The sequence below is a fragment of the Phyllobates terribilis genome, unplaced genomic scaffold, assembly GCF_046119375.1.
Source record: "Phyllobates terribilis strain yellow unplaced genomic scaffold, ASM4611937v1 Scaffold_7__3_contigs__length_470593459, whole genome shotgun sequence".
Lineage (NCBI taxonomy): Eukaryota > Metazoa > Chordata > Amphibia > Anura > Dendrobatidae > Phyllobates > Phyllobates terribilis.
The window spans coordinates 318,535,457-318,555,255 of record NW_027362767.1 but is presented as its reverse complement, the minus strand read 5'-3'; the positions used below and the strand labels follow the sequence as shown (position 1 = coordinate 318,555,255).

General features: G+C 42.5%; 1 protein-coding gene across 1 annotated transcript in view; it reads left to right on the top strand.

Moving 5' to 3' along the window:
• The window catches only part of GUCY2F (guanylate cyclase 2F, retinal), a 164,304-nt gene extending 145,505 nt beyond the window's left edge, over positions 1–18,799 (top strand). The window contains exons 17-18 of the mRNA XM_073637901.1: positions 4,741–4,826; positions 18,688–18,799. Coding sequence (XP_073494002.1) covers positions 4,741–4,826; positions 18,688–18,799 — 198 coding nt within the window. The remainder of the gene's footprint in view (positions 1–4,740; positions 4,827–18,687) is intronic.
• Positions 18,800–19,799: the final 1,000 nt, after the last annotated feature.

Sequence of the window (19,799 nt, the reverse complement as noted above, 5' to 3'; positions counted from 1 at the left end):
TCCCTGTAAACTAAAGCCATGGCTATAGTGGCGCTGTGATCCTGATTAATATGATACCTGATGTGAAGGGATCTGCTCAGTGGTTAATACTCACCTTATAAAGTTTTCAGAAAATGACGTCTTGTGTGCTTTGGGGGCAGGGTCTTCTTCTCGTTCTCTGCGCCCCCACCAACCTTCTCTATTTCTTGTGCAGGTTACTGATTATTCAAATTTAAAATTCAGTGCCGCCGCCATCATAGTGTGGGCGGCACGTGCGCAGTGGGAGCCGGTGTCCTGTGTGCAGGACTTCATTAAAATGGCGCCATAGGCGGCACATGAGCAGATTGAGGTTTCAGCTCTGAAATGAGCCAAGATCTCGATCTGCGCCGCCTCCAGAGCCATTTTATTGAAGTCCGGCACACAGGACGCCGGCTCCCACTAAATAAGGAGAAGTCACAGTGCATATGAGGCGTTACAGAAGGGCATATTAACTATTAAAAATAGGGAGAAGGACACGTTTTACAGGATGAACACAGAAATATTACCCCTACTAAAGCTTCTTATTGTTCACACCCACTATGATCACAATAACCCTTATAGCCCTTAGACAGTTTGATGCCCCCACAGAGTAAGATACATTTAAAGTCAATTTCCCCACACAATTTGCCACCACACTACCCCCATGCACAAAGTACGGTGACTTCACAGTGAGTACTGCAAAATATGATGCCTTCACAATAGGACCAACTCAGTATGATGTGCCCACAGAGCTCCAAACAAAGTATAATATCCTCACAAGGACTCCAACACAGTAAAACTCCCATACAGCTCTCCCACGCATAGTATGAAGTCACCACAGTGATCACCTACACAGTATGGTGCCTCTATAGTTCCCTGACACACAGTATGATGCCCCCAAAGTGACCCCCACACATAGTATGATTCCCCCTATAGTGACCCTCCAACAGAATGATGCCCTGACAGTTTCTCCACAGTGACCCCCCCACACAGGGTATGATGCTCTATCATCACCCACAGCGCCCCTCATAGTACGATTCTCCCACAGTTTCCCACCACACATTATGAAGTCTAAAAAAATTATTGGCTGACAAAAAAAATAGTCATCCAGCCCCGTTCCCCTGATGCTGTAGTCTATGCTGTGTATGGACTGAGACTCCATTCAGCAAATAAGATCTAGTGATGTTATACACAGGCTCAATGGCAGAGCAGGATGCAGAAAGAGATAAAATTAAGTTGCCTCTCCGTCCCCCCCATCTCACAGTTCCCAAAAGCAGCTGTGTGGTCTGCGCTATTAGCGGTACAGTACCGAGTGGTGGTCCGCGTACTGTGAACATTTGCAAATCATTAGAATAAAGTAAGATTAGTTTTTGTAAAGTACCATACCCCTTTAGCTATGGTAGTAATTTGTTTTTGTTTTTTTGAGGCTGCTGGGTTGACTATCGACTATGTTGAATAATTTGATAGCAAAGTTACCAAAATGGTCAAATCTGCTTGAGTTTAAAAAGTTTATTTAAAAAAAAAAAAAATAAGACCGGATCTAAGAATTAAAGAGACAATTTAACATTTTATGTAAATAAATCTTAAAAAGGGTTATCCAAGCTTTTGTTAACTAAGGTTAATTATTGTTTAAAGCAAGCTGTGCAACTTTCTACTACACTTTGAGTCATTTTTTTAACAATTGTTTTGCAGATTCACTTGAATTATGGGTTTACATATACCAGTTGGCAAATTTTAGCCTGGGAGGCAAGCATAAAGCATAAAACACTTCTTTAGCAAAAATCTAAGATTAACAACATATATACAGTAACATAATCAAGCTTTCTACATAGATATGGGAACAGAACCAAACTTATTACATATATTATGGAAACAGAACAAAACTTATTACATAGGAATGGGAACCGAACCAAACTTACTTCACAGATAAGATAACAGGACCAAGCTTACTACATTGGTAATGGGAACAGAACTAAACTTATTACATAGGTACTGGCACAAAACCAAGTTTACTACATAGCTATGGAGACAGAATCAAGCATATTACATAGATATGGGAAAAAAATCACGCTTTCTACATAGATATGGGAACAGAACCAATCTAACTACATAGATATGGTAACAGACTAACTGTGCAGACACAGTAACAGAACTAAGCTCACAAGAGAGATCCTGGAATATGGATGCAACTATAGATACAGGAACAAAACCAAACTAATGATATAAATGTGGGAACAGTACAAAGCTTATTATACAGATTCAGAAAGAGCACCAAGCTTGCTGTATAAATACAAGAACCTAACTGAGCATACTACTTAGATACATGAACAGAAATGAGCTTACTACATAGTGAGGGATGTTGTCCTTTGTTATGATGCAGAGAGCTCATATCAGGAAGCAGCATTGCACATGTGTGCTAGTAACTAAGAAGAGCTATGTACTGCATGATGGGGCTGTATATAGGGGTCTGAGAGGGGAGATATATTGCAAAATGAGGCAGTATATAGAGGGGGTGAGAGAATGGATATATGGCAGCAGTAGTTTTAGCAGATAAGAATATGACTGCCCATTTAGCTACGTGAAACTGGATGCAGAGAGGGGTAAAAGATGAAAAAAATCCAAAGGTACAAAAAAAGAAACTTGGACTTAGTCTGTATATTACCAATAAGTATGCATTTACTGTGCTTTTTGAAAAATAACGTGATTCTGGACATAACCCTTTAATGGAATTCAATCATGGTCATATTGAACCGTAATCGGTTACATTGTACAGTCAACATTTTCTTCTGCCCGGGGAAAAGAATATATATTCACCTCCATTGAAAAAAAAAATTAAAAAATTAATACAAACCCATCTAAAGCAGCATATAAGTTATATACAATTCCATCCCCTAATTTGTAGACCTGGATACATTTAAAAACATGTTGGTAGTCTCACCTAAGTGTGTGAAACAAAAAGCTCACACAAAAAAAGATTCATAGTACCCCTCTGCGGACTCATATATGGTAATGCTCAGGCAGGGAACAACTATCCTTACATTTTACTATCTTTATGCTGATTATACTTTTTTTAAGAAGTGTAAGAAAGTGTACTATGCTGCTTTTTTCTATAAAAATACTTTTTTTCTACAAATATACTTGTAATACACGTATATTTGTACAACCGCCCCTATTACGTCTATACCGCACCTTTAAATTACTTTTTTGTGCTTTTTTTAACATGCTCATTTGGCTGATGCTAAGAATGTATTGTGAACAGTCACTAAGTTACAGATTAAGGAAATATGCCCCAAACATCCAAATATGTTTTTATACACACACATATATACTTTTAAACATACTGTATATACCGTATACTGTATATATACATCGGGATGCTTTTACATACATACACACAGACATAGAAACATAAACAGGCATAATTTTACACACACAGGTCCACAAATACACATACAGATATCAATGTGTATAGCGATCTTTCTTGATTAGTACATGGACAAGTGACTTTAGTTTTTACCTCCCAATCATGCGCTCAGGCTCAGTGGAGGACCCGGCAGCATGTCAGAAAAGAAGATAGTTGGCACTGCCGGGTACATGTCTTCCTATCTGCAGCCCAGTCCACCCCTGGCTATATATGTAATGTATAACTCAACAGATTTTCATGAACCACAGAGTGTGGACAAAGACCTAAATGTAACCACCTGAAGTGGTTAGTTCATGGATGTTTGGGTAAACTGTAGAATTGGTGCTAACTTAAAGGGGTTGTCCACTACTTTAACATTGATGACCTATCCTTACAATAGAAATTAAGGCTGCGCGGCACTCCTATTATGGGTGTACAAATAGGTTTCCACTCCAGAATAAATAAAAAGATTCATTTGGCACTCCAATGCTGATGCAAGAATAAATAAAGTTTTATTGTACAGATAGTCCACTATTTGCAATTATTAACGTTTCGTCCAGTTATGTCTTTCTTCAGAACAGTTTACTGCTCAGTAGAAAGCATATGGCTTGTGGAGGTAATAGTACCATGAGGTAATGTGTGCTGTAAACAGGTCCAAAGTCCTGGGACTGGTGCTGGAGAAAAACACTACTGTGCTTGGAGAATGGGAGAATGGCCATAACTGGCCGAAACGTTAACAATTGCAAATAGTGGACTATCTGTACAATAAAACTTTACTTATTCTTGCATCAACTTTGGAGTGCCAAATTAATCTTTTTACCTATCCTTAGAATAGGTCATCAATGTCTGATCAGTGAGGGTGTGACACCCGGCATCCCCGCCGAACAGCTGTTCTTGGTACCAGTGGCTGCCGGAAGTGCTCCGTCTACTGATAGTGGCCATAGCTGGGTACTGCACATCCGCTCCCTATTCAAATCAATAGATCAAGGATTGGTCATCAATGGTAAAGTAGTGGACAATCTTTTTAAATGTAGAAATTCATGAATACATTCACTCATCAAAAAACTCATGACATTTGAAGCAGAAAGTAAATTATAAAGTTGTTGGTTGTTCACTACAATTTTGTATGAAGCCACTAGTGGCATCAATGCTTGTGATTAAAGATGACCATCAATTAACAAATACAACCTATTATCCACAACTATCCTCTTCCTCCATTACGGTGCACTCACAATCACTGGATAAGGGGGCTTTTATTAAACCCAACTTTGGTACAGTGGGGAGTGGGGGGGTCCTTGAAAGCCATCAGGTAATTATGTCCTTTCTCTCTTTTGGATAAGGGTAAAGGTGTTGAAGAAACATACTGGCTGGTTGGAAAAGAAGGTTTTAGAAAACCATTACCTGTCCCACCAGTGATCAAGTCAGGGTAAGCGGAGACACCATGTGGTCCAGGCGCAGGATATCCTCTTGCTGTCTACCTGACTGTATTTCTATTTTTTTCCGTCACTATTTTGATATCGTTCACAGGCAAGTGGGTCATGGGTTTCTGCAGGATGAGATAACCGCTTTCAAAAGAAGAAAAGCAGAAAAGCAACTTGCAAGGAAGAATACCTGAGGTAATGTTATGCATGAAAATGTATAACATTACATGCCATACGTGTCACCACTTCTCTTGCATTCTATTCGCAACTTCTCTCCTAATGACACAGGAATAATCCGTGCTCCACCATTACTGTGACCGTACTCTAAAGCTGACCATACATTTATGATTTCATAGAGATACTTACTGGATAACTTCTTAACGATTGGTAAATGAAGGTCATCAGATTGTGAAAATGACAAATCGCCCATCAGTCTGTGACATGATCGGGGCTTCTGTTGTTGGGATGTAGATCTGTTATGTGGCATAAATAATGATCCATGCCCGAAACAAAAAATCCATCATGCCAGATCAATCTGATACGATGGCTGTCTAAAATCTGTAGTGTATGGCCAGTTTAGAGAGCATTTTTCGCTAGATTTTACAATATAAATTTAATTCATTATTAAACAGATCTCTTAAAGCTCCCAAGGAGGCTGGTGTATTTACTTTCAAGATCCATGACAGAATGACTGTATAAACATTTTTTTTTAAATGTTGAGTCCAACACATGGATTTATTATCTAGCTAGACTCAAGCACAAGCTTACAGCCACTCTGATATTGATTTGCGAAGTAAATACACCAGCCTCATCAAATCTAAGTTATCTATTTATTATTGAATTCAGTTACAGACCCTCTTTAATTTGATTCTCTCCTTGTTGACTAAAAGACACTAATACCAACTAGAGCAAATACTACAGTAGTGGTAATTATAGAGATAAAGGAAAACTTGGGAAGAAATTTCTATTTGCTTAAAGCACCAGTCTCTTAACTAAGCATGTATACAACAAATTACCACTACTCTATCTGAGAAAGAACATCAAAAAAGAAACTTAAAACCTCATGCCTCAAAAGTTCAAGTCAAGGTAATATTCGGTATATAGAAGACAAAAATAATTCATATTTTTAGCTTCCTTGGATGAATTTACCACCGATCAGACGACAGGAAAAAGCAATTCATGGTATATTTAATATTTGTATTATTTACACATGAGGAGCTGGTGCTTTAGGCCACATTTACACGCTCAGTGTTTGGTCAGTATTTTACATCAGTATTTGTAAGCCAAAATGAGGAGAGGAACAGAGGAAAAGTATAATAGAAACACGTCACCACTTCTGTATTTATCACCCACTCCTGGGTTTGACTTACAAATACTGATGTAAAATACTGACCAAATACTCAATGTGTGAACATGGTCTTAAACTGATTGTCCGCTATGTCTCTTGTCATTTGCTCAGCTTTTGCAGATCAGGCTAGCTGAGAAAAGAACAGAGGAGCATATTCTGAATGCTGGTCTAAAGATAGTGGACGACCATCTGCAACATTGAGACTTTTGGCCAAAAAAGTTTGTTCCGTTCCATTTCCTTCTTCCCCTTTTCATATAAACCTATTGTGCGTGAATATTTTTAAAAACTAGTAGCAGCGCTTCCTGAATTGTCTGGTACTTTATTATTACTGGCCTTAGGATAGGTCATCAATCCTTGATTGGTGGGGGTCCGACAGCCGGCACAGTGTATGGAGCCGGATAGAGTAGGAGCACCACAGCTTCAGACACTGTGTAGAGGCCATTCTTGGAAACTTCCATTCACTGCAATAGGAGCTGAGCTATGGTACCTGAAAATAGTCTTAGTCCCAAACTGTGTAAAACAATGCAGGCTCATTCAGCAGAAAACTAGCTATCCTATAAGCTTTACAGTGTTTGCCTGTACAATTCATGAAGCCGCCTAAAGCCATAATAAAGTGTACAAAATCGGACTCTCTATTTCGCATATGGATAGTTACATAGTTACATAGTTAGTAAAGCCGAATAAAGACTTGCGTCCATCAAGTTCGACCTGTTAGTTCTGTAATTGCTAAAGTTGATCCAGAGGAGGGCAAAAACCCCAAATGATTTAGCCAATCTTCACCTGAGGAAAAATTCCCTCCCGACTCTGAAACCAGCAGTCAGAATAAATCCCTGTATCAACCTACTATTTTATTCTATTTTTAAGTATATGCAGAAATCTGCCTGGTATCTAGAAATGCATCCAGTCCCCGCTTGAACTGGTGTAGTGAATCCAACATTACCGTCTCCTCACTCAGTGAATTCCATATTCTCACTGCTCTTACCGTAAAGAACCCCTTCCTATGCTGGTGCTGAAACCTTTTCTCTTCCAGTCTTAGTGAATGCCCTCTTGTTACCGTAATATCCCTCCTTTTGAACAAATCCCGGGCAAGGTCTCTATACTGTCCCCTAACATATTTGTACACATTTATTATGTCCCCCCTCAACCTTCTCTTTTCCAGGCTGAATAGTCCTAGTTTTGCCAACCTCTCTGGGTATTGCAGTCCCTCCATTCCCCTTATTAATTTTGTTGCCCTCCTTTGTACCTTTTCAAGCTCATTTATATCCTTTCTATATATTGGGGCCCATAACTGAGCACAGTATTCCAAGTGTGGTCTGACCAGTGCTTTGTACAGTGGAAGAACAATGTTCTCATCCTTTGCAGCTATACCTCTTCTGATACATCCCATTACCCTGTTTGCCCTTACAGCAGCGGCCTGACTTTGGGCACTCCAATTTAGTTTGCTATCAATCAAGATGCCCAAGTCCTTCTCCATCTCTGAATTCCCCAATGATTTCCCATTCAGTGAGTACTGGTGACTTCCATTTTTCCTTCCCATATGTATGACCTTACATTTCTCCTCGTTAAACCTCATTTGCCATTTAATGCTCCACCTACCCAGCTTATCCAAATCCCTCTGTAGGTCTTCACTATCCTCTTTTGTATTAATTGTTTTACATAACTTTGTGTCATCTGCAAATATTGATATTTTACTATTTATCCCGTTGACTATGTCGTTAATAAAGATATTAAATAACATTGGGCCTAGTACAGACCCCTGTGGTACCCCACTAGTGACGCTTACCCAATCTGAGTATATTCCATTTATAACCACCCTCTGCCTTCTATCCTTTAGCCAGTTAGCTACCCACTTGCAGACATTTTCGCCCAGCCCCATCATTCTCATTTTGTATACCAACCTATTATGTGGCACGCTATCGAACGCTTTTGAGAAGTCGAGATACACGACATCCACTGGTTCCCCCTGATCTACTCGAGAGCTAACCTCCTCGTAGAAGTCAATCAGGTTTGTTTGGCAGGAGCGATTCCTCATGAATCCATGTTGGTTCGGGGTTAATAGATTATTAGCATCAAGATGCTCCATGATTGCCTCATTAATAAAGCCTTCAAAAATTTTGCCCACAACGGACGTCAGACTCACCGGCCGATAGTTTCCGGCGTCACTTTTCGCTCCCTTTTTGAATATTGGCACTACATTCGCCTGTCGCCAATCAAGTGGTACAGACCCAGTCTCAACAGAGTCCTTAAATATAAGATATAACGGATGGGCAAACGTCCTGCTTTACTACTGTAAGAATAAAAGTCATCCATTTAGAAAGAATTTGTATTTTAGAAAAATGTTGTAATAAAAATTGATTGAATATTCATGAATCTCTCAGTGCACTACTAGCGCATGATACTAATTGTTATATACATTGTGATTTCAATGGAGAAATTTACATTTTGATATTTCTATCTTTAGTTTTCAGAGAGTATTGCCACATAGAATTATTGTTATGGAAGGTAAACTATTTGTTATAGATTAGGCTGTTTCAGATCACTATTTTTTTTATATAAATTTTCATAAACACTAACATCTGTACAATGGCAGTATCAGCGGGATATAAGCTCATCAGTAGGACAGCGCTGCTTGAATATTTCTGTAATTTCACCCTCCAGCTTTTGAAGCTGCCAGCATGAATACTGATAGTGGTGGTCTTCATACTGACATGTTTCTGTGTTCTCAGGTTTGCATAAGATAAGATCACATTTAAGTGGATGCAGGTCATAGCACCATGGGCGTCCTAACATCACCCTATAGGCGTTGGCATAATCTCCTGCTGATTTGATTTGGCTATATCAAAGAATTTTGTGAAAGCCAGTGTAGTAGTGTCCCTTACCATTATCAAGTACAAAGTTACATTATACACAGGAAGTCTGTTGTACAAAAGATGATTAAGAAAATGTAATAATTGTAAATTATATTTATTTTTTATCTAGGATTTAAAATTCTGAGCATATTTAAGAGATCTCCTATTTATAAAAATATACTCAAATATGCTTTAATAGTAAGTTATACAACTAATATAGCTCAGTTGTCACTGGTGCACTGACAGTCCTGTAAAGAGGTTGCCAATAACAATTTTTTCACTGTCGAAAAGAGTACTAGTAGTTTGCCATAAAAACTCAGCACATGTTATGTAGTGAAGATGGTGCTGCTGCCTGCTAGTAGGTGGTACTGCCTGCGAGGAGGTGGTGCTGCCTGTTGGTAGGTGGTGCTGCCTGCTGGTAGGTGGTGCTGCCTGCTGGTAGGTGGTGCTGTCTGCTGATAGGTGGTGCTGCCTGCTGGTAGGTGGTGCTGCCTGCTGATAAGTGGTACTGCCTACTGATAGGTGGTGCTGCCTGCTGGTAGGTGCTGCTGCCTGCTGGTAGGTGGTGCTGCCTGCTGGTAGGTGGTGCTGCCTGCTGATAGGTGGTGCTGCCTGCTGTTAGGTCGTGATGCCTGCTGATAGGTGGTGCTGCCTGCTGATAGGTGGTGCTGCCTGCTGATAGGTGGTACTGCCTGCTGATAGGTGGTGCTGCCTGCTGGTAGGTGCTGCTGCCTGCTAGTAGGTGGTGCTGCCTGCTGGTAGGTGGTGCTGCCTGCTGATAGGTGGTGCTGCCTGCGGTTAGGTCGTGCTGCCTGCTGATAGGTCGTGCTGCCTGTGCTGCCTGCTGGTAGGTGGTGCTGCCTGCTGATAGGTGGTGCTGCCTGCTAGTAGGTTGTGCTGCCTGCTGTTAGGTCGTGCTGCCTGCTGATAGGTGTTGCTGCCTGCTGGTAGGCGTTGCTGCCTGCTGATAGGTGGTGCTGCCTGGTAGAAGGTTGTGCTGCCTGCTGTTAGGTCATGCTGCCTGCTGTTAGGTCGTGCTGCCTGCTGATAGGTGTTGCTGCCTGCTTGTAGGTGGTGCTGCCTGTTGATAGGTGGTGCTGCCTGCTGATAGGTGGTGCTGCCTGGTAGAAGGTTGTGCTGCCTGCTGTTAGGTCATGCTGCCTGCTGATTGGTGTTGCTGCTTGCTAGTAGGTGGTGCTGCCTGCTGATAGGTGGTGCTGCCTGCGGTTAGGTCGTGCTGCCTGCTGATAGGTCGTGCTGCCTGTGCTGCCTGCTGGTAGGTGGTGCTGCCTGCTGATAGGTGGTGCTGCCTGCTAGTAGGTTGTGCTGCCTGCTGTTAGGTCGTGCTGCCTGCTGATAGGTGTTGCTGCCTGCTGGTAGGTGTTGCTGCCTGCTGATAGGTGGTGCTGCCTGGTAGAAGGTTGTGCTGCCTGCTGTTAGGTCATGCTGCCTGCTGATTGGTGTTGCTGCTTGCTAGTAGGTGGTGCTGCCAGCTGATAGGTGGTGCTGTCTGATGGTAGGTGCTGCTGCCTGCTTGTAGGTGGTGCTGCCTGCTGATAGGTGGTGCTGCCTGCTGGTAGGTGGTGCTGCCTGCTGGTAGGTGGAGCTGCCTGCTAGTAGGTGGTGCTGCCTGCTAGTAGGTGGTGCTACCTGCTAATAGGTCGTGCTGCCTGCTGATAGGTGTTGCAGCCTGCTGGTAGGTGGTGCTGCCTGCTGGTAGGTGGTGCTACCTGCTGGTAGGTGGTGCTGCCTGCTGATAGGTGTTGCTGCCTGCTCGTAGGTGGTGCTGCCTGCTGATAGGTGTTGCTGCCTGCTCGTAGGTGGTGCTGCCTGCTGGTAGGTGGTGCTGCCTGCTGGTAGGTGGTGCTGCCTGCTGATAGGTGTTGCTGCCTGCTGGTAGGTGGTGCTGCCTGCTGGTAGGTCGTGCTGCCTGCTGATAGGTGGAACTGCCTGCTGATAGGTGGAGCTGCCTGCTGGTAGGTGGTGCTGCCTGCTGATAGGTGGTGCTGCCTGCTGATAGGTGTTGCTGCCTGCTAGTAGGTGGTGCTGCCTGCTGATAGGTGGTGCTGCCTGCTGATAGGTGTTGCTGCCAGCTGGTAGGTGGAGCTGCCTGCTGGAGGTGGTGCTGCCTTCTGATAGGTGATGCTGCCTGCTGGTAGGTGGTGCTGCCTGCTGATAGGTGGTGCTTCCTGCTGATAGGTGGTGCTGCCTGCTGATAGTTGGTGCTGCCTGCTGATAGGTGGTGCTGCCTGCTGGTAGGTGGTGCTGCCTGCTGATAGGTGCTGCTGCCTGCTGGTAGGTGTTGCTGCCTGCTGGTAGGTGGTGCTGCCTGCTGATAGGTGGTGCTGCCTGCTGGTAGCTAGTGCTGCCTGCTAGTAGGTGGTGCTTCTGTGATCAAGAGAGACACGAGGGAAGAGCACACATTGTGTAGCCCTGGGATACTCATATAGGTTTGGCCATTGCTCATTATTATTTTGCTTATATAGCACTATCATACTCTGCAGCGCTTTACAGACATTATTGGCACTATCCCCATTGGGGCTCACAATCTACATTCCCTATCAGTATGTTTTTGGAGCGTGGGAGGAAACCGGAGAACCCAGAGGAAACCCACACAAACACGGGGAGAACATTCAAACTCCTTGCAGATGTTGACCATGGTGGGAACTGAACCCAAAATCCCAGTGCTGCAAGCAACAATGCTAACCACTGAGCCACCGTGCAGCCCATGAGATTAGTGGAGGTACACTCTGAATACTGCATTACTGCTCTACTCCGTAACCATGTCCAATAAGATTTTTAAAAAAATAACGCAACTATTGCTAGCCATGGCTTCTGACCTGTTGCGATTGTTAGAAAAAGTGTCAGAAATCTTCTTTATTTTAACCTTTGTTGGGTTGTGGAAAAAGTGGCAGATCTAGTGACCAGCAAAAGAACAGTAAGTTATTGCCAGTGACATAGTAACATAGGTTGAATAAAGACCTACAGTAGATCCATCAAGTTCAACCTCCCTCCCCCAATTGTACTCCCTACACTAACTTACTAGCTAACTGGGACCAGGCCTCACAATGTATTATTATTATTATCATTTTTTATTATTGCTGCACTATGACAGTTAAAAAAGCACCTGTTTCTAATTTAATTTTTTTTATTAATTTTATATTTTGTATTACTGTTGTGTTTCTAATTCAGTCTCAAATCAATTTGCATTGTAATTCATTGCCAGTTGTGATAGGCTATCTATTATATTGGAAGACTTTTCATGGGAGCCCAAATAGAATTGGCACCAAATTCCTTAAAATATACAGTTATATGTAATATTATTGCAGTTCTCTTGCAACATATAATGTAAATAATTCTGATTTTATTCTTAATAGGCAAGTCACAACAGTGATAGCTCTCATAGTGTTTTACATTTCTTACTGAATGGCATTACTTCTTCTACAATGCACTAACTGAGAAATTCTTGTTACTTTAAGTTTGTTTTGTTTTTTTTGTTTTTTTTAAACGAGGAACAAGCCAGCAATTTACAAAAAAAAAGTTAATTTTCCGCTAATACGCCTTCTAGTACGCCGAAATAAACCTTTTTTATACAGTGTAGAACTACAGCACATACAGTAAGTAATAGGATACAGAATAGCCATTATTCATGTGGGCGCATTGTATCCAGGTGTAACTATCTTTATTCCAGATGATAGACTAAACCTCCCTGGGATGCTTCTAACTGAACGTACAGTAACATAGTTGCATATATGATGCTAAGAGTTAAATTCAAGAGAACTAGGGGTCATAGTCTTACATCTGGGATATAAAAAGTTAAGCACAGGTACAAAACACCAAGTACAGAGCATTGTGAAAGTATTTGGCCCCTTTGAACTTTTCTACTGTACCTTTTGCCACATTTCTAGCTTCAAACATAAAGATATAAAATTCGAATTTTTGAGGGAAGAATCAACAACAAGTGGGACACAATCGTGAAGTGGAACGAAATTTATTGGATATTTTAAACTTTTTTAACAAATTAAAAACTGAAAAGTGGGGCATGCAATGTTATTCAGCCCCTTTACTTTCAGTGCAGCAAACTCACTCCAGAAGTTCAGTAAGGATCTCTGAATGATCCAATGTTGTCCTAAATGACTGGTAATGATAAATAGAATCCACCTGTGTGTAATCAAGTCTCCGTATAAGTGCACCTGCTCTGTGATAGTCTCAGGGTTCTGTTTCAAGTGCAGAGAGCATCATGAAGACCAAGGAACACACCAGGCAGGTCCGAGATACTGTTGTGGTGAAGTTTAAAGCCGGATTTGGATACAAAAAGATTTCCCAAGTTTGCTCTCAAGGAGCACTGTGCAAGCAATCATATTGAAATGGAAGGAGTATCAGACCACTGCAAATCTACCAGGACCCAGCCGTCCCTCTAAACTTTCATCTCAAACATGGAGAAGACTGATCAGACATGCAGCCAAAAGGCCCATGATCACTCTGGATGAACTGCAGAGATCTACAGCTGAGGTGGGAGAGTCTGTCCACAGGACAACAATCAGTCGTACACTGCACAAATCTGGCCTTTATGGAAGCGTGGCAAGAAGAAAGCCATTTCTCAAAGATATCCATAAAAAGTCTCATTTGAAGTTTGCCACAAGCCACCTGGGAGACACACCAAACATGTGGAAAAAGGAGCTCTGGTCAGATGAAACCAAAATCAAACTTTTTGGCCACAATGCAAAACGATATGTTTGGCGTAAAAGCAACACAGCTCATCACCCTCAAAACACCATCCCCACTGTCAAACATGGTGGTGGCAGCATCATGGTTTGGGCCTGCTTTTCTTCAGCAGGGACAGGGAAGATGGTTAAATTTGATGGGAAGATGGACGGAGCCAAATACAGGACCATTCTGGAAGAAAACCTGTTGGAGTCTGCAAAAGACCTGAGAATGGGACGGAGATTTATCTTCCAACAAGACAATGATCCCAAACATAAAGCAAAATCTACGATGGAATGGTTAAAAAATAAACGTATCCAGGTGTTAGAATGGCCAAGTCAAAGTCCAGACCTGAATCCAATCGAGAATCTGTGGAAAGAGCTGAAAACTGCTGTTCACAAACGCCCTCCATCCAACCTCAATGAGCTCGAGCTATTTTGCAAGGAAGAATGGGCAAGAATTTCAGCCTCTCGATGTGCAAAACTGATAGAGTGACTTGCAGCTGTAATTGCAGCAAAAAGTGGCGCTACAAAGTATTAACCCAAGGGGGCCGAATAATATTGCACGCCCCACGTTTCAGTTTTTAATTTGTTAAAAAAAATTAAAATATCCAATAAATTTCGTTCCACTTCACGATTGTGTCCCACTTGTTGTTGATTCTTCCCAAAAAATTAGAATTTTATATCTTTATGTTTGAAGCCAGAAATGTGGCAAAAGGTAGAAAAGTTCAAGGGGGCCAAATACTTTCATAATGCACTGTAAATGAGGCTTCAGGATGAGTTTTTGATTTTAGTTTGACCTTAAAATGTAAAACAGAGTTTGGCTCCAAACAGGAAAAATTACCGTATTTTTCGGACTATAAGACGTACCGGACCATAAGACGCACCCCAAATTTTGGGGTGGAATATAGAAAAAATATATATTTTAATAAGATGAGGTCCGTCTTATAGTCTTAATAGGTACAGTATCTTACCTGGAGGTCGGTGGAGCGAGGGTCACAGGAGGCATGGTCCTTCAGGAATCCGGTGCTCCAGCAATGGGGAGTTGTGGTGGAGCAGAATTGCAGGGCCCTCCGTTCCCTCCCTCAGGAATCTGGCAGCTGCAGCAGAAGAGATGCCTGGGGCCCGATGCCAGGCTGGGGCCCGATGCCAGGCTGGGGGCCGGGGCCTGGCTGAGGCCCAGTGCATTGCTGGGGGCCTGGCTAAGGCCCAGTGCATGGCTGGGGGCCGTGGCCAGTTTTTTTTTCGCGATAGAGGCCTGCCTACGTGCTGCCAAGGCCTGCCTGGAGACCGGGGCCAGTGGTGATGGTGGTGGCGACGGCAGCAGCGGCAACAGCAAAGAAGGAGGAGGTGAGATGCTGCGAGTAACTGGCTGGGGGCCCTTGGTGTCTGGCTGGGGGCCCATGGTGTTTGACTGGGGTTTCACCGGATGAGGGCAGTGTTTGACTGCGGGCCGATGAGTGGAGGAGGAGGAGGTGAGATGCTGCGAGTGTCTGGCTGGGGGCTGCGGGTGTCTGGCTGGGGGCCAGCGCGGGTTGAACTGAATGCGGGCAGTGTCTGGCTGCGGGCCGGGGCGGTGAGCTGCGCAGTTTTCCGGTGTGCGCGGCCGTCTTCCTGAAGCTGTGGTCTACAGGAAAATGGCCGCCCGAGCTACAAGTCAGCGTATGCGCCGGCTCGGGCGGCCATTTTCCTGTGGATCACAGCTTCAGGAAGTGACCGCGCACACCGGAAACCTGCGCCACTCACCGCCCCGGCCCGCAGTCAGACACTGCCCGCATTCAGTTCAACCCACGCTGGCTCCCAGCAAGACACCCGCAGCCCCCAGCCAGACACTCGCAGCATCTCACCTCCTCCTCCTCCTACTGGCACCTGTTTGAACTTGTTATCAGCATAAAAGACACCTGTCCGCAACCTCAAACAGTCACACTCCAAACTCCACTATGGTGAAGACCAAAGAGCTGTCGAAGGACACCAGAAACAAAATTGTAGCCCTGCACCAGGCTGGGAAGACTGAATCTGCAATAGGCAAGCAGCTTGGTGTGAAGAAATCAACTGTGGGAGCAATAATTAGAAAATGGAAGACATACAAGACCACTGATAATCTCTCTCGATCTGGGGCTCTACATAAGATCTCACGCCGTGGCGTCAAAATGATCTCAAGAACTGTGAGCAAAAATCGCAGAACCACACGGGGGGGACATAGTGACCTAGTGAATGACCTGCAGAGAGCTGGGACCAACGTTACACAGGCTACCATCAATAACACACTACGCCGCCAGGGACTCAGATCCTGCAGTGCCAGACGTGTCCCCCTGCTTAAGCCATTACATGTCCGGGCCCGTCTGAAATTTGCTAGAGAGAATTTGGATGATCCAGAAGAGTATTGGGAGAATGTCATATGGTCAGATGAAACCAAAGCAGAACTGTTTGGTAGAAACACAACTCGTCGTGTTTGGAGGAGAAAGAATGCTGAGTTGCATCCAAAGAATACCATACCTACTGTGAAGCATGGGGGTGGCAACATCATGCTTTGGGGCTGTTTCTCTGCCAAGGGACCAGGACGACTAATCCGTGTACATGAAAGAATGAATGGGGCCATGTATCGTGAGATTTTGAGGTCAAACCTCCTTCCATCAGCAAGGGCATTGAAGATGAAACGTACCTGTGTCTTTCAGTATGACAATGATCCCAAGCACACCGCCAGGGCAACGAAGGAGTGGCTTCGTAAGAAGCATTTCAAGGTCCTGAAGTGGCCTAGCCAGTCTCTGGATCTAAACCCTATAGAAATACTTTAGAGGGAGTTGAAAGTTCGTGTTCCCAGCCATAGCCCCAAAACATCATCGCTCTAGAGGAGATCTGCATGGAGGAATGGGCCAACAACCCAGCAACAGTGTGTGCCAACCTTGTGAATGACTTCCAGAAAACGTTTGACCTCTGTCATTGCCAACAAAGGATATATAACAAAGTATTGAGATGAACTTTTGTAGGTGAACAAATACTTATTTTCCACCAAAATTTTAAAAAAAATTCTTTCCAAATCAGACAATGTGATTTTCAGGATTTGTTTTCTCATTTTGTCTCTCATAGTTGAGGTCTACCTATGATGTCAATTACAGGCCTCTCTCATCTTTTTAAGTGGGAGAACTTGCACAATTGGTGGCTGACTAAATACTTTTTTTCCCCACTATATAAGTGAGAGGTTACTCGTATTTGGGGAAGTAATAGAAAAGGTCTTTTTGTTTATTTTATTTGCTGGAAGCTGGATGTAATTTGTTGTCACATAGTTCAATATTTTGTCCCTACTTGGGAGAAACATTGTACTTCTAAGATCATTTATTGTTCATTTAACCCTTTAATCGAGCATGCTCGGGTGCTTACCGAGTATCTTCGGCGTGCTCGTATATTATGGTTGAGTCCCTGCGTCTTCATGATTTATGGCTGTTAGACAGCCTCAACACATGCAAGGTTTGCCTGTTTGTTAGGGAATCCTCACATAATATACGAGCACGCCAAAGATACTCGGTAAGCACCTGAGCATGCTCAGTTAAAGGGTTAAATAAGCACACTCACTCATCACTAGACACCAGGTAAAAAGTGGCCAGTTCTTTCTCTTATTTTATTCCCGCTCCTCCACAGAGTATTCTGTTTTTTTTTGTTGTTGTTATTTTTTTTTACTAAGATATGAAACCATATGATATTTTTATTTAGTGTAAATTTTTCTGGTCTTTATCAAGAGGGTGTGGATCATGGGCTGCTCTGTGTTATTACCCTGCCCGCTTTTAAAGAATATAAAAAACAGCACTAAATGAAAAGGCCCATAGCTCTGGAACTCTATGGTGGATTTAAAAAAATAAATAAAAAAATGAATAATTAGAGGAGGAGCGGGAATAAAATGCAAAACCTGACCAAAGGTGGACGAAACACGTTTAAAAATGGCTGCTGGAATTATATTCTCTTGAGCAGATAAAATAGAAGGTTTTTATTATCATTACGCTTTTCTACATTGAACCGGCATCCTTTTCAAGTGAAAAAAAACAACATACCTAACATAGTGAGACACTGAAATATTTAACGTCTAAACTGGGCCCCAAGATCACTACGATACACTCGGGGTTAAAACAGCATTCAAGAAATGGGAGGAATTAATAAAAATAAGAGAAAAGAAAAACAGAGATATGTGTCAAGTCAGGAAGTGTAAAAAAAATGAGAAAAGTATATATCTCTTTGTTTTTTTTCTCTTCTTTTTAATTTTTATTCATTCCTCCCCTTATTCACTCCCTCCCCTTTTCCTCCCCCTTTTTTAATTCTGTTCCAACCCTTTCGTGGGTGTATGCTAGTGATCTTGGTGCCAATTTAGGACTTTAAATATTGAAATGTCTCATTATGTTGGTCACTTTCTTCTGGCGAATGTCACGGGGCCGAAGTGGCTGGCATTCTATACTCATTCAGTAGTTGTGTCTCCCACAACCTCTCCAGGTGATCACCCCTGTTTGTCTCTTTGTCCTCCTCCATTAGGGTTTTCCCTAAGTTCTATGTGCTCTATTCCCTTCACAGCTCCATTTCTCAAGAGCAAAGCCTGGGCACCTTTGACCTGGAGATAGGTCCTCTTTACGCAATAATGTCCAGATTTCTACTAGAAGAAGTCCTATACTGTATGTATTTTTTGTGAAAGACACAGCTTTATTCAAAATTCATTGTAAAATTGGAGCCATTAAAGTCCTGGCTCCTGATCGTGTTCAAATAGTGCCACCATTTTAGTGATAGCTGAGGAGCTGCAACTGTTGGATAAAGAAGTGGCCTAGCATCCACGTCAGAAGACAATGTTATGGTTGTTTCACGAGCAACTTGACAAATTAGTCTGAAGAGTTATAAATTGTGTCCTAGGATAGGATAGGTGAACTTTGGTGCGAATTACTTCTGGTATCAAAGTTTTAATATTCAGATTTTCCTTGTGGTGTATTTGTAGGGATGAGGCAGCCTTCCGAGATCTAAAGCGACTCCTGAAGACAGCTGTGAGAAAAATATCACAGGTTCGACACATCACATCTCTCATGACACCTGAAACGGAAAGTGGATAAATGAAGCTACAGATGGTGACCTTAATCTTATGGATTAAATCAAGTCTGAATCAGTTAAGAAGGACACCTTTCGGGAGGTCATGCTTAACAGGATTTACATATTACACCAGATAAACCACCTACACATGGATCATTACTATGCAAAAGACAAAATCCATGAATTTTCCAAATCATCAGTCTCTGATCTATGCAAAGTTTTTATACCACAGGGATTGTTTTGGCGAATACAGGGTGTTTTGTTGTGTTAAATTTGTCCATAAATCCTGCATGGGATCGCTATGCTGTGAAATACACGTCAGTCTGCCATGGGCTCAATATATCAAAGAATATCTCTAACATATACATGGTTTTCATATTTTCTGTGATTAGTTGTATGCATATTTATGTTTGTCTTTATTACATCTTAGAATTATTACAAATAAAGAGAAAGTATAATTTCTAGGTAATAAAAGATAATATGTTATGATTTTTTGGTGATTCATGTTACTCTTCTGGTTACAGAGCCAAGAATATCAAAATTACACATTCAGTACTTTAAGATGGTCTATAATCTTGTAGTTGAAATGAACCAGTCACCTCGGAAAACGCTATTTACCTGCCCTGCACCACAACCTGTCAATCAAAGTGCCGGGGCGCGCTTATAGCCGCCACTCACAGTATAGTGAGCGTTCAATGTAGCCACTAAGTGCATTACCCTATGACTGAAAGCTGGCGGCTACCGGGAGGAAATAAGTTCAGTAGCTAGTCGCACTGTTAGAAGGGGGCCAGGCATCATTGTAATGCTATTTACCTGCAGATTAACCCTATATCTACAGTTAAAGCTAGTTACTAAGGAGACAACAGATATAATTCACAGACAGATAATGTACATACAGTACAGACCAAAAGTTTGGACACACCTTCTCATTTAAAGATTTTTCTGTATTTTCATGACTATGAAAATTGTACATTCACACTGAAGGCATCAAAACTATGAATTAACACATGTGGAATTATATAC